This window comes from Leptosomus discolor, chromosome 1 (assembly GCF_034619465.1).
Source record: "Leptosomus discolor isolate bLepDis1 chromosome 1, bLepDis1.hap2, whole genome shotgun sequence".
In the NCBI taxonomy this organism is placed as follows: Eukaryota; Metazoa; Chordata; class Aves; order Leptosomiformes; family Leptosomidae; genus Leptosomus; species Leptosomus discolor.
This window is the reverse complement of record NC_141391.1, coordinates 163,476,504-163,490,544: the sequence shown is the minus strand read 5'-3', so window position 1 is coordinate 163,490,544 and position 14,041 is coordinate 163,476,504. Positions and strand designations below refer to the sequence as shown.

The 14,041-nt window shown below is 49.3% G+C and overlaps 1 protein-coding gene across 3 annotated transcripts in view; it reads right to left on the bottom strand.

Moving 5' to 3' along the window:
- The window catches only part of ZC3H7B (zinc finger CCCH-type containing 7B), a 48,028-nt gene that overhangs the window by 13,316 nt on the left and 20,671 nt on the right, over nt 1-14,041 (bottom strand). Inside the window, exons 9-17 of one of the 3 annotated variants that reach the window (XM_086469489.1) lie at nt 13,178-13,437; nt 11,927-12,275; nt 10,893-10,951; nt 9,820-9,982; nt 9,572-9,733; nt 8,565-8,770; nt 4,954-5,054; nt 4,088-4,269; nt 226-311 (exon numbers count right to left, since the gene is read on the bottom strand). In XM_086469489.1, the coding sequence (XP_086325615.1) occupies nt 226-311; nt 4,088-4,269; nt 4,954-5,054; nt 8,565-8,770; nt 9,572-9,733; nt 9,820-9,982; nt 10,893-10,951; nt 11,927-12,275; nt 13,178-13,437 (1,568 nt within the window). Of the gene's footprint in view, nt 1-225; nt 312-4,087; nt 4,270-4,953; nt 5,055-8,564; nt 8,771-9,571; nt 9,734-9,819; nt 9,983-10,838; nt 10,952-11,926; nt 12,276-13,177; nt 13,438-14,041 lie in introns of all 3 variants that reach the window. The other 2 variants (XM_086469499.1, XM_086469507.1) reach the window with 2 other exon arrangements.

Here is a 14,041-nt window from a genome sequence, read left to right as displayed (position 1 = left end):
AGGCTTCACCCCACCACTGAACAGAGCAGATAACAACGCTGCAGAAGAAGCCACAAAGCTCAGCACTAGCACTGTGATCAGGAAAGCTCTCAACCATCCTCCTCCTCAATGGCCAGCCTAGTCTGCCTGGGACCTGTCAGGCACAGCAGTGGGAGGAAAAGAGACAAAGTGCTGGAACAGTTGAGAGCAAAACCAGGCTGCAAGCCCTAGATGCACCTTACTTACCATGCTGTTGGCTGGTTTGCTGGCATGTGCCTCCATCTGCTGCCAGTACTTCTTCGATTCCTGCACAATATCTTCGTGAGTCATTCCTGGGAACAAAGGGAGACAGGACTGAGCTACTCGGCTTTGGCCAAGACAAGAGAGGGAGGGTTTGGTTGCAGGACTTCCTACATTGGGGCTTAGGAACCCCTGTGTGGCTGACAGCTCTCAACAGTCCTACTGGTAAGGTCAGGACATGGGTTGTGAGGGGGACTCACCACAGAATGTGTTTAAGCACAGGCTAAGGAAGTTCCTCTCTCCGCACAAGCCAAATGAAAGGGGGAGTTTGGTCTCCTGGGCTCATTCAGACCTGGTGTGCTGCTCAGGGTGACTGCAAAGGACCCAGATGCTGCCTCCAAGATGATGACTCTTGACCAGGGGTCAACACCCTCAACACCGTATCAACAGATCCTACCCAAGGGCCTGAAGACAATGCTTTCCTACTGTTGACCTACTGTATATTGGAGTTTTTTACACTAGCTTGGAAAATCACAGATATCCCACAGAGACATCTCACACTTCCAAAACCCCAGAAGTCTCACCTAATCCCTGCTGGGATTAATTAGCCTGTTACACTTCAAGTTCTGGGGGCTGCCCATCAATCAATAGGCAAAGAGGAAAGTTGAAATTCAACACAGACAAACACCAAGGCAACCAAAGTAGCAAGGAAAGACCCATAGTGCAAAACCAGCCAAGGAACAGCTGCTGGTATGTAACCAGCAAGGAAAGAGCTGCAAGGTTTCAGGAATCAGAAATGCAACATCCAACAACAAGAAAAAAGGGTTGGTCAGACCTTATCTAAGGAATTAGCTCCTGACCAACTCACGTGGTGAGGGAACAGCCCCTGGCAGCACCAACCAGCTAGATGGGCACTACAGTTCTAGAGCACTAAACAGCAAGAGAAAAGTATGTAAGAGCAGGAATCGTCTGGTCACTGTGAGGACTCTGTTACAAAAAAGCCATGTTATTTAAGTGCTACAAAGACCCAAGACAGCTGCCAAAACAAACTGAAGCAAGAATCTTACAATGGCCAGCTGACGGCAACAAGTGGGGCGCTGAGGATGGCCTTGATGCAGCACCCCCAGCACAGAGAGGCTGCAAAATTGCTCGCTTTGCTTTTGCCTACAGCTTTTATTATTGAAGTGAGGTGTTCCCCAGGCATGCCACATGGACTCGATCTTTGATCTGGGAGCCAGCATGTTCCAGAACTTAAGGGCCAGCAAACACAAGTTTTCATCTCAGCTTAGGCTCTGTGTAACTTGGGTAAGTCACAGCATTCCTGACCTCAGTTTCCCCATCTGTGATTTCAGCTGTCCAGGTCCCTGCCAGGCAACAATACTGCTGTTTGTACAGGGCTTGGATAGGATGAAAAGCATTCAGGGAACTTTATCGTTCTTCAAGAATGGTAAAGGAGGCTCAGGCCTCCAAAATGGGAGCTGTTGCATAGCTGGTACAACTCCCAGACCAGAGCTGTTTGTGGATTTTCTCCTTCTTAACCATTAATCCCAGAAGAAACTGTATAGAGTTACAAAAACTGCAACTCTCTCTTCCATGTCCAAGTATTCCAGGGCTGGACACAATGCTGATTTGTACTTTGGGGACAAAAACTATAAAGCTGAAAAAAACACAGCAAAAAGTTAACGTGCCATACTGGACCTGGCAGAGAAAGGGCTGAAGCAGCTCCCATCTCCTCCATTCTGCACACCTGCACTGCGATCCTCAAGGTGCAGAACAAACAGGAGAAGCACATACAGCTCTTGTCAGAAGACCGAATTTCAAATGAAGTCCTCAGCAAGCAACTGCCTTCTTCCAGTGCCAGAAATCTGAACTAACTCAACAATACGGTCCAGAAATGTGGTGGCTGGGAAAAAACCCCTCCCAAATATCAAAGGATGTTTTCCAATACACCAGCTCTCCAAAGAAGGAATTGTCCCAAAGACATGATCTGGGAACCAAGAAGCCCATGTGTTGAGTACTTATAACATTTCAGCATCTTTTGCAACATCACTGGTGAGGACAAAGACTCTGATTCCCACTGATGGAAGAAGATAGCGAGATATGTCTGTGAAAAGCCACAGTGAACAAGAAAACAGTCGTACCTGTCCACACATTCAGATCTTGGGAACCTTAACTCCACTAATACTATTCTTTATCCCACGAACAAAGCCACAAGCTCTGTAAAAGCTCAAATGGCTGTGAAATGCGACAGCCCACTGGTTTCAAATGCAAGCTGTTATGAATGACGCTCCCCTTCTATTCTTGCCAAGCAAACGGTGCCCAAATCAAGCTCTCTGCTCCAAAGCTAAAGCATTCCCAGAGACTGGTGACAACTACCTTTCACCTCTGTTTCCATAATGAGGGCTACACTTAAGAGAGGTTATAAACTACCACTCCAGGAAGGCAAACTCACAAGGAAAGCAGGCTCATATATACACCCCTACAGAAAAAAAAAACAAACCAAAAACCATGACAGCTCTCCCATTGTTGGAAAAGACTGGAGTAAGCACAAGGCTTATTGACCACCTCTACAGCTAAACTCATGGCTTGTTTCACGTCCTCGGCTTTCCCTTTAGAAATCACTTCTGCAAGTAAAGAAGGCAAGAAGCAAAAACCAATCTAACCATTTCTTCTACAGGCTGAAGAGGAAGAAATAGGGAGGGAGGGAAGGAGGGAGCAAAGAAACTTTTTCTAAGAAAAAATCCCAACTTCCCAACAAAAATAAACTAACCATGGCATGGGGAAAAGAGCAAGGTGCTTGAATATTATTGCCTGGAGTACTACGGACAGTATCATAAGCATGTAGGGCAGCAAGGGTGGCCTATGGCTCATAGGCAACACGCTGTCTTAAGAAACTCTGGCGTTGTAATTTTCTAATTTCCTGTGGCCACAAGTAAGTGAGGCCAAATGGGAAGAATAAAAGATGGCATTTGCCACAGTCTGCTTGCTGTTTGTTCATCACTGTCCAGTACAAGCCAAGCCAAGGCCAAGGACTACACTGAACAACAGTGTCAGGCACTCGAACAATAAATTAAAGAAGTTGCCCCCAATTACATCACAGAATGATGAGAAATCCACAATGTGTTTCCTCTCTGAAGTACTCCCATTACCAGGCTGGGTCCTGCACTAATCAAGAACCTGTGGTAAAAAAAGATATAGGTAGCATCGTGGGTGGACCAGCATCTACTCGGTTAACAGGAGAGCCGCAAGAGAAACCCTCCAACATGTCAGAGAGAGAAAGGACTGAAATTGCCAGATGGGGCAGTGTCACTATATGAGTGACCTGAATATAATTTCTGCAATAGCCTCTTCAGAGGCTTGTCATCAAAGCCTTTTTGGGAAACACCAAGTATCTTGTCATTTCCCACTGTTGGTGAATTTGTTTAGAGAAACTGGAGATGCACAGCCTTCGTTTATATAACGTTGCTGTCTCACCTGCTCATGCTGTCATTCTCACTGCACCAGATGCTCACCCAGGGGCCCAACTGCTATTTAGGGTCTTGCACAGAACTGAAGCACCAAGACACCACAAAAAGGGATGCAGCCCTACCTAATAATCATTTCAACCTATGCAGCTGGCCCCAAGGGAAAGGCTTCCTGCTCTGCAGTTTACAGTAGCACATGTAAAGGGACAAGGGCCAAATCACCCCGCAGAACAACCTGGCCCTCTTTTTCATGTCTCTGAGGAGACAGAATAAGTATACACACAAGTGAGCGACGACTTCTCGATACTCCCAGATCACCCTCTTCCCCTCTCAACCGGCGCCAGGCACACCCTGCAGGAAACTTGGGTGTACACGTCACCAGCCCTGCACCAAGTCACACTCACCTGAATACTGCTGCAGCAGCCAGACCTTGAGCTCGATGAAACTATGAGCGAAGTGGCAGCTGTCCTCGCGCAGGCAGCCGTAACGCACCTCGTGTCGGCACACGTCGAACTGGAAGTGCTCCTGGAATTGGCGGATCTTGGAGTATTTCAGGGAGGTGGAACGCACGATGTGGACCAGACACCTGCAGCCAGAGAAGTATGAAGAACCAGAGGATCAAACCTTAACCACCTCCTTCTTACATGTGACTTTCAGACATTTGACTGGGCAGGCAAAGGATCCAGAAAATCAGCTCTGGGAGAGGCAGACTGCCACTGGGAAAACCAAACCCCTGCCCTTCCACCCCACCAACCTTAGGTAGGTATTTTCAATCTCCTTAGTCCATGGGTGATGCTCTGCTTAAGTTCAGAGATCAGACACATTTCAAAATATGCAGCAAAGATACCAACTCCTCTGGCTCAGCAAGTCTCTAAGTCTCAGGTTGCCAGGAACCAGATGGGGTTGTATTACTGTGTACTTGACATGTTTCTTATACTTGTTTTCCTAAACATTCATTACCAGCCAGTCAGAGGCAGGATCCTGAGCTAGAGATCTTTGGTTTGACCTTTATGTAAAGGCCAAACTGAAAGGCAAATTAAGTCAATGGAAAACTTAGGCTGACTCCAAAGGGCTTTGCTGATGCCTGAAATCCCACAGCACCAGAAGCAAACACACAGGGTGAAGCACACAGTCCTATTTATCATGCTTTGAGCTGCCCTATGATTGGAACCCAGGGGGGAGGAAAGAAAGAAAAAGACCGGGGCCCTGGAGTTAAACTGGCTGGACTTGTAAGAGATTGCTACCATCAGCACAAAAAATGTTCACTCACTTGTTGTCATGGAAACTGTGTTTGGCAGAAAGGTTGGAGCAGACAGATGGTGTGTCCTTGGTCCCTTTGCTGATAATCCTGGGTTTGCTGTCAAAGCAAATCTGAGAAGAGAAGAATTAGCATGCTGGGAAAATCTTAGAGAGCAGTGAACCAGAGCCACTTCACTTGGAAGGGGAAGAAGAACCAGGGCCAGCCTATTCTAATGTTCAAAGTTAGAAGAAGCCTGGTGAAAACTTTGTGGTAGGGCTTTAAAATAAAGCAAGCGAATTTTTGGAAAAGCTTCTGGACAACATTTTTTGGCTTATTCTCAACATTATTTTCCATTGTGGTTGGAAAAATTTTGGTCAGAGCCACATATTCTTTCCCAGTTAGCCAACGGAGCAAGAACAAGGGGGAAATGATGGGGAGAAATAAAAGAACAGCCAGTTCACAGCAAGGAACATGTCCCTTTATATTTACCACTGCCAGTGTGGGGGAACTCTCTGCTGCAGAACATCAAGATGGTATGAGCCAAGCGTTAACTGACCGACTCAGTGGCTCAGCACAGACATGAAATGGGAACTTGTTGCATTATGGTGTACTGACTTCTAAAGTAGCTGGGGCTAAATTACAATTCAAAGCAACATCTCAAGGCAGAGCAAGAGATAGGTGGTCCCATGAGGCTGTGTGCACCTGGTTCAGCTGCAGGGCTAAGGAGGAAAACTACCTCTCCTTTCTCCTACACAGCTGCATCCACTGCTCACTGTACTTCTGGGAGCAAGGCACTGGCTGAGATGTACAGAATCACAGAATCATTTAGGATGGAAAAGACCTTTAAGATCATCGAGTCCAACCATGAACCCAGCACTGCCAAGTCCACCACTAAACCATGTCCCTAAGCACCACGACTACACGTCTTTTAAATACCTCCAGGGATGGTGACTCCACCACTTCCCTGGGCAGCCTGTTTCAATGCTTAACAACCCTTTCAGCGAAGAAATTTTCTTAATGTCCAATGTAAACCTCCCCTGGCACAACTTGAGGCCATTTCCTCTTGTCCTATCGCTTGTTACTTGGGAGAAGAGACTGACCCCCACCTCACTACAACCTCCTTCCAGGTAGTTGTAGAGAGCGATAACGTCTCCCCTCAGCCTCCTCTTCTCCAGACTAAACAACCCCAGTTCTCTCAGCCGCTCCTCACAAGACCTGTTCTCCAGACCCCTCACCAACTTCACTCCCCTTCTCTGGACACGCTCCAGCACCTCAGTGTCCTTCTTGTAGTGAGGGGCCCAAAACTGCACACAGGATTTGAGGTGCGGCCTCACCAGTGCCAAGTACAGGGGCACAATCACTCCCCTACTCCTGCTGGCCACACGATTGCTGATACAGGCCAGGATGCTGTTGGCCTTCTTGGCCACCTGGGCACACTGCTGGCTCATGTTCAGCCGGCTGTCGACCAGCACCCCCAGGTCCTTTTCCGCTGGGCAGTTTTCCAGCCACTCTTCCCCAAGCCTGTAGCGCTGCATGGGGTTGTTGTGAGCCAAGTGCAGGACCCGGCACTTGGCCTTGTGGAACCTCAAGCAATTGGCCTCAGCCCATTGATCCAGCCTGTCCAGATCCCTCTGCAGAGCCTTCCTGCCCTCGAGCAGATCAACACTCCTGCCCAACTTGGTGTCATCTGCAAAGTCACCAAGGGTGCACTCGATCCCCTTGTCCAGATCATGGATGAAGATGTTAAACAGAACTGGCCCCAACACTGAGCCCTGGGGAACACCGCTTGTGACCGGCTGCCAACTGGATTGAACTCCGTTCACCAGAACTCTTTGGGCCCAGCCATCCAGACAGTTTTTTTACTCAGGGAAGAGTTCACAGGTCCAAGCCATGAGCAGCCAGTTTCTCCAGCATTCTCCCCCAGAATGCTGTGGGTAACAGTGTCAAAAGCTATAGTAACTGAAGACTAAGTACACAACATCCACAGCCTTTCCCTCATGCACTAAGCGGGTCACCTTGTCATAGAAGGAGATCAGGTTAGTCAAGCAGGACCTGCCTTTCATAAACCCATGCTGACTGGGCCCGATCACCTGCTTGTCTCGTACGTGCCACATGATGGCTCTCAAGATGATCTGCTCCATAACCTTCCTCAGCACCGAAGTCAGACTGACAGTCTGCAGTTCCCTGAATCCTCCTTCCAGCCCTTCTTGTAGATGGGCGTCACATTTGGTAACCTCCAGTCAACTGGGACCTCCCCAGTTAGCCAGGACTGCTGGTAAATGATGGAAAGTGGCTTGGGGAGCACTTCTGCCAGCTCCCTCAGCACCCTTGGGTGGATCCCATCTGGCCCCGCAGACCTGTGCGTGTCTAAGTGGTACAGCAGGTCACTAACCATTTCCCCCTTGGATTATGGGGGCTTCATTCTGCTCCCTATCCCTGCCCTCCAGCTCAGGGGGCTGGGTGCCTGTAGAACAACTGGTCTTACTATTAAGGACTGAGGCAAAGAAGGCATTAAGTTCCTCAGCCTTTTCCTCAGCCTTTGTCACTATGTTTCCCCTTACATCCAATAAAGGATGGAGACTCTCCTTAGCCCTCCTTTGGTTGCTGATGTATTTATAGAAACATTTTTTATTGTCTTTAATAGCAGTAATCAAATTAAATTCTAGTTGGGCTTTGGGCCTTCTAATTTTCTCTCTGCATAACCTCATGACATCCTTGTAGTCCTCCTGAGTTTCCTGTCCAACCTTCCAAAGGTCATAAACTCTCCTTTTTTCCCCCGAGTTCCAGCCAAAGCTCTCTGCTCAGCCAGGCCGGTGTTCCTTCCCTGTCAGATGGTCTTTTGGCAGGTGGGGATGGCCTGCTCCTATGCCTTTACGATTTCCTTCTTGAAGGATGTCCAGCCTTCCTGGACTCCTGCCCTTCAGGACTGCCTCCCAAGGGACTCTGTCCGCCATGCTCCTAAACAGGCCAAAGTCTGCCCTCTGGAAGTCCAAGGTGGCAGTTCCGCTGACCCCCCTCCCTCCTTCTCCAAGAATCAAAAACCCTATCATTTCATGATCGCCGTGCCCAAGATGGCCTCCAACCACCACATCACCCACGAGTCCTTCTCTGTTCACAAATTGGTTCAGTGGGGCGCCTTCCCTAGTTGGCTCACTCACCAGCTGTGTCAGAAAGTTTTCTTCCACACACACTCCAGGAACCTCCTGGACTGTTTCCTCTCTGCTGTATTGCATTTCCAACAGATATCTGGTAAGCTGAAGTGCCCCACAAGAACAAGGGCTAGCAATTGTGAGACTTCTCCCAGCTGCTTACAGAATATCTCAGCTGCCTCTGCATCTTGGTTGGGAGGTCTATAACAGACTCCCACCATGACATCTGCCTTGTTGATCTTCCCCCTGATTCTTACCCATTAACACCCCAATGTTATCATCACCTTCATCAAGCTCTAGACAGTCAAAACACTCCCTAACATACAGGGCTACCTACCCCATGGCCTCTCCTTCCTTGCCATCCATTGCAGCACTCCCGATGTGCAAGTCGTGCCACCACGTTTCAGTGACGGCAACGATTAACATTTCAATGGTTCAGAGACATACTGAGGAGCTGATAAAGGGTCCTGCTCCCTCCCGCCAGCTCTGTACCTCACAGAGGAAGGTGAAGATGCCCTGATGTTCCTTAAGGAGCTTGGCAATGGTGAGGCTGCTCTGCTTGATCCCACCTAGCGGGTCAAAGAGGAGGTCACGGTTGAGGGTCCCCTTCCTCTCCTCCGTCCACACGTCGATCTCTTCCTGGTGGTACGCGAAGGTGCAGTTATCCCCGTACTTACAGTCCTGCTTGTTAAGCATATCTACAAAGCAACAAACAGCACACACCACCACACAGGGAGGGCGGCCCAGTCAGAAACTAAACTCTCTCTCGTCTCCTCCCACTGCCCACACCTCACAAGGAGCTGAAAGCAAGAAAACACAGTTAAAGAAAGAAGAAAAGACATCTCCCCCCCAAGTTTGTCTATACCAACACATTCAGGAAAGATAATGCAAACTACAGAATGGTGACAATCTCAAGTAATGCCATTTGTTGTGGAAACGATCCCACAATGGAGGGCTGCTTTAATTCAGTCCTGGCCATAGACAGACCACAATTTAACCAAACCGTTTTGAAGCCAATCTAGATTAAATTCTCCTAGCTGCCCCACTAAGGAGCCCTGTTATCTTGACTTATGCAACCTCCCCACCTCATTAGGTACTTTTGTAATAAGACCGCCTCAGGGACCAGTCTGGTCACACTTCCTGCACGTATGATGGATGGGCTGGAGAAAAGGAGCAGGTAGAGAGAGCTTTTCCCCAGGCAGAACCACAACCCTGTCACACAGGGCTGCTGAGTGGAGTGAGACTAATGCAGGCAACATGTATAGAAGGCAGGTTCCCAGCAATGCACACGTCAACAGGACAGCTCTGAGCGCTTGGCTGTGCACAGCACCTCACCATGCCTTTGCAATTCTTCCGCTCCACCACCGTGGGCTACCAACAGGACAGGAAGACCCTAGAGACAGCAGGTGATACCAACTGGAAGTCCCCTTGCAACCTCCCCTGGCGTGCACCGTACAGCCCCTTCCCAGCCACCAACAGCCCTATCCCCTCCAGATCACCTTTGCACAGGTAATAGGATCCTACAAAGTTGGTTTTGGTTGGGCGAGGACGGATCCTCTTCCAGGTCTTGTCTTCCGAGCTCTTCAGCCTGCCCAGCAGGATGTCCCGCTTGCACTTGTGCTCCAAGCCCTCCCGATAGGTGTAATCACCAGCCTTGGGCCCTGCAGGATAGAATAACCCCCTCAGTTCAGGGAAGGCCAAACCCTAGCCTGGGCCAGTGCTCTGGGTGGCAGAGCAAACACATCACCTGTTTTCGGGTAGCAGATATGACAGGCTTGTTTGAAGACATGAGTAGATGCTAGGGGGTTCTTCACCAGCAGGGCTGTGTTGGGTATTACTGGTTCCGGCTGCGACAGCAGGTGCTCAGAGACCTTGGGCACAGCTGGGTGACTCACTCCACCAAGGCTGACCTGAGTGAACACACACGTACCTCTCTTCTCAGATCTGCAACCACATGGTAAGAAATCTCTCTAATCCCTTGCCCCATTCCAGTCTCTCAAAAACCTTCCTCATTTTCTCTCTCATCAAAATGTTCACATTTCCAAACGAGCTGCACGCAACCTTTTCAAAGATAACAAACAGCGTGGTATGTTCACTTCAAAGACAGGCCTTTCCTTTGGTAAAGGCCCTTTTCTATCACAGAACAAAATGCCCCGCTCACTCCTTCCCATTCCTTCCACCATGACCAACTCTGCATTTGAAGACTCTCAAATCAACCCTATCCCAACCTGACAAAAAAAACAAACCACTTATCAGTGAGTCTTCATGGAGCAGGTTAACCTGAGGACAGAGATCTGGCTCTGCACTGAAGTAACAGGGACAGCAGGACACCAGGAACTTGAGAATAATTCCTGTTCAAAGCTTGCTAACCATAGACAACCCTCCCCCTTTCCTCCAAGACTGGAGACATGAGACAGGGGCAGGACAGCGTACCTGGAAAAGCCTCCTGACGGGGCAGAGAGGAGCAAAGAACCTCACTAATTTTAAGACACAGCTGGCTTCTTCCCCCTCATCCTTCAGTGTTATGTGGCTGCCAGATATAGTGGGACACCGGCCTCCACGATCCCCTGTTGAGCCTACAACCTGGGTCAACCCTTGTTTACCTTTGCAATACACACGGTTGCAGACAAAAATGAAAACTGATCAAACACCTTCCTGCTGACTCTGGGGAAATCTTTACCTGCCTTGGCACAACATGGGAGGCAACACTCACTGGGGCATGCTAAGAAGAGGGGCCCAAATTACCTATGTCACCCAAGTCACTACTACCTTGGCTCCAGAGCACCTTGGGACATCAGCACAGGGAAGCGGCTCACTCACCACGGGGGATGGTTTTTGGCTGCCAGGTGGGTGTCGCAGTTCCTGAGGGCTAGTTTCTTCTGGGCAAAAGAAGGGAGAAAAAGCCCCACAAAACATAAACAATCATTTCACTTTCAGAGGCAGTTCTGCTCACAAAAAGACAAACAAATGCTTATTAAAACCATTTGCTTTATGTATTTCATCACTTTAGTATTTTTTTCCCCAAATCACCTGTCTAAGTCTTGGAAAAACTCCAGAAAAGGCCTTCTTGTTTCCCAAACCCCACTGAACCTGACTATCTGTGGCTGAGCACTGGCATTCCCAAGGTGGCAACTCCAAGGTAGCCCAGTGCTGAGGTGAATCTGAGTGTTGAAGTGCTGACTGGACAATCTCTGCTCTTCTCAAAATACTTTTGCTGCAATACTAGGGACAAGTTAGCCAAGAAGAAGCCTGCCTTCCCTCCTGGGACAGGAGGGGACCTACTCTTTGCCCACCATCCTCCAGAGCTTTGCTTCTTGTGACACGAGTGTGCAGTGCCCCATGCAACAGGACACTCGCTGCCCTGAATCCTGAGATGGAAGAGACCCATCTTGGCCTCTACCATTCTGCCCAGCGCAACGAGGTCCTAAATCATCTACAACAGTCACCAGGATTTTTCTCATTTGGTCCAAAATGTCAGAGTCATTGGGGAGGGTGGAAGAATCATGTTATAGTCTAGCAAATTGTGCCAAGGGAGGTGTCCCGGACACGAAGCCAGGTTTAAATCTCATCACTCATTATTATACACCTTCGCGTTCCTTTCTCCTCTTGAGATTTCACACCATGCACTGGGTGCTGGTTATCTGGGATTACACACCTATAGCCTTTCTCACTAATTCTGAGCTAGACATATTCAGTTGCTCTGTACAAGACAGAGCCCTTTTCTACATTTATACTCCTGTTCTGCAGCACCAGCAGACAGAGCCATACGACAGATGTCCTCAGCACTGAAGGAAATAATTTTGGCACACAATCATTGGTAAAGCAGACCAAAACCCCATCAGCCCCACACCTACCAATGGCAAACGAATCCAAGGCATCCAGTGACCCTCTGCTTGTCCCAAAGGAGTCCAGGGCATCAAGCCGTGAGTCTGTGTAGGGGAGCAGATCCAGGGAATCCAGTGAATCTAAGGTGGAGCCGCCACTTCCTCCTGGTGGGGCCTCAAAGGCATCCAGGACAGAGGAGGAGGAGAGCTGCTTGGTGGGATCCATCACCAGGCCGAAGGAGGCAGGTGGCAACGGGGTGGAGACAGGGATGCTGGCTGTCACAACTGGGGGCAGCAGCGGAGTTCCCCCCGGAAACACAGGGATCAGCTGGGGCATCTCCGTTGGCAGGTTGGTAGGAATGGTGCCCTGGACCAGAGACTTTGGGGAATCGGGAAGTAGGAGGATAAACAGCACATTAGGAACGAGGAGCAGAGAATGAGTGAACACAGAGAGCAACAGCCTCCCACTCAAGTGCGTGCTGTATTATCTGAAGCAAAAGGATACCCAGCAGCTCCATCCCCCTGCAGACTTCACACAGACCTTCCAATCTACCTACACCACACACAGTCTGGATCGAGGTCCCTGAGGAGGTGTTGGGCTACCTGAGCTCATCAATGTGCAAAGCAGAGCCCTGCACTGGGCACTTAAACCAGCTCAGGTCAAGAAACAGAGCAGCTGAGTACACAGCACCGAGGTCAGGTAATGGTCATTACTGTGGCACCTCTCATCAGAGCTTTTTGGCTCGAGAGGCATCCTGTGTGAATATGATTATGCTGCTTCCAGACCCAAGCTGGCTCACATAACATCAGCAACGCTGGCAACTACAATCCAACATAAGTATAAATACAGATTGTCTCTGCAGCTCCCAAACCTGTTCAAAGAGCTTAGGCTGAATGCAGCCTGCACAAAATACCAGGAGATTAGGGGATGCCCACTGTATAAAATACAGCCATCATTCCTGCTTCAGCACACTGATTTCTACCCTCAGGCCTCCTTCAACTCCATGGACACCAGAGGTGGTGGCAGGGGAAGGCTATCTCGGGTACCTTTTGAGGGGCAGCTCCATGAAGTTGCACACAGCAAAACAAGCTTGGAGGTGGGCTCTTTAGATACTCACAAGCCAGTTGCAGAAATAAAGGAAGGAATAAATGAGTTTTGCCAAAGGAAGAGCTAAGAGGAAAGAGTGACAGAAAGAGAGAGAGAGGCAGCACGCATATCCACATGCTCCAAGAACCTATTTGGAACAAGACGCAGGGGACCCATGCAGCACCCAATCTTACTAGAGGGTATGGTGACCCTTCAGCAAGGGAGTCCAGGAGGGAGTCCAGTTCTTCTCCAATGATGTCCCCATCTGTGAAGTCCTCTGCGCTCTCAGGCACTGGCAGGGACACACAGTCTGGAGACGGGAGCAAGCTGGCAGCAGGGAGCGAGGTAGGCAAGCCCTTTGCATCTGAGTCAGAGGGCAAAGGGGCCAACCTCTCGCTCACAGGGATGGAGGTGGCCACAGGAGCTGGGAGGCACTGCAGGTCCATAGAGCAGTCTGTGATGAGGGAGAAACAGAGACAGTCACTCAAGAGAGCCTCTTGCAGGGGGCAAGCAGAGCACAGCCTGGCAAAAATGTTGTACAACTCCACCAAATCACAAAACTCAAGTATGTCAATTTTCCAAGAGGAAGGGCTCTGGACTGAAGGGTTCTTGCCCTGTCATTTTTGTTCCCAGTCTCCCATGGCTCACCGATAGCTGAAATACGCTCTAAGGGCCAATGCCCAGAGTGACTGTGAGGATTTGTCAAGAATGCACAGTAACCAGAAACAACACACAACCTGTGGCTTAGCAGTTACTGAATTCACTGTGACCAGGACTAAAGGCCAGAGGCACATAATCCGATTTCCCTATAACCCACCACCTGGTGTCTTCTTTCATGTGCCTCACTAATGCACTTGCAGAGACTGCTGCCTTTACTCCTCAGAGCTTCAATATCCCAGCTGAAAGCTTGCTTACTGGCACACCCTCTCTAAAACCTAAGGCATCCTAAATGAGAGAAGATAAAAAACACAAGGTCTTGCTGAGAAGAGAGCCACAAGATCGGGTGCTCAGACCAGGTTGTGCTAACAATGTGTCCCCAAAAACCCCAGCAGACTCAC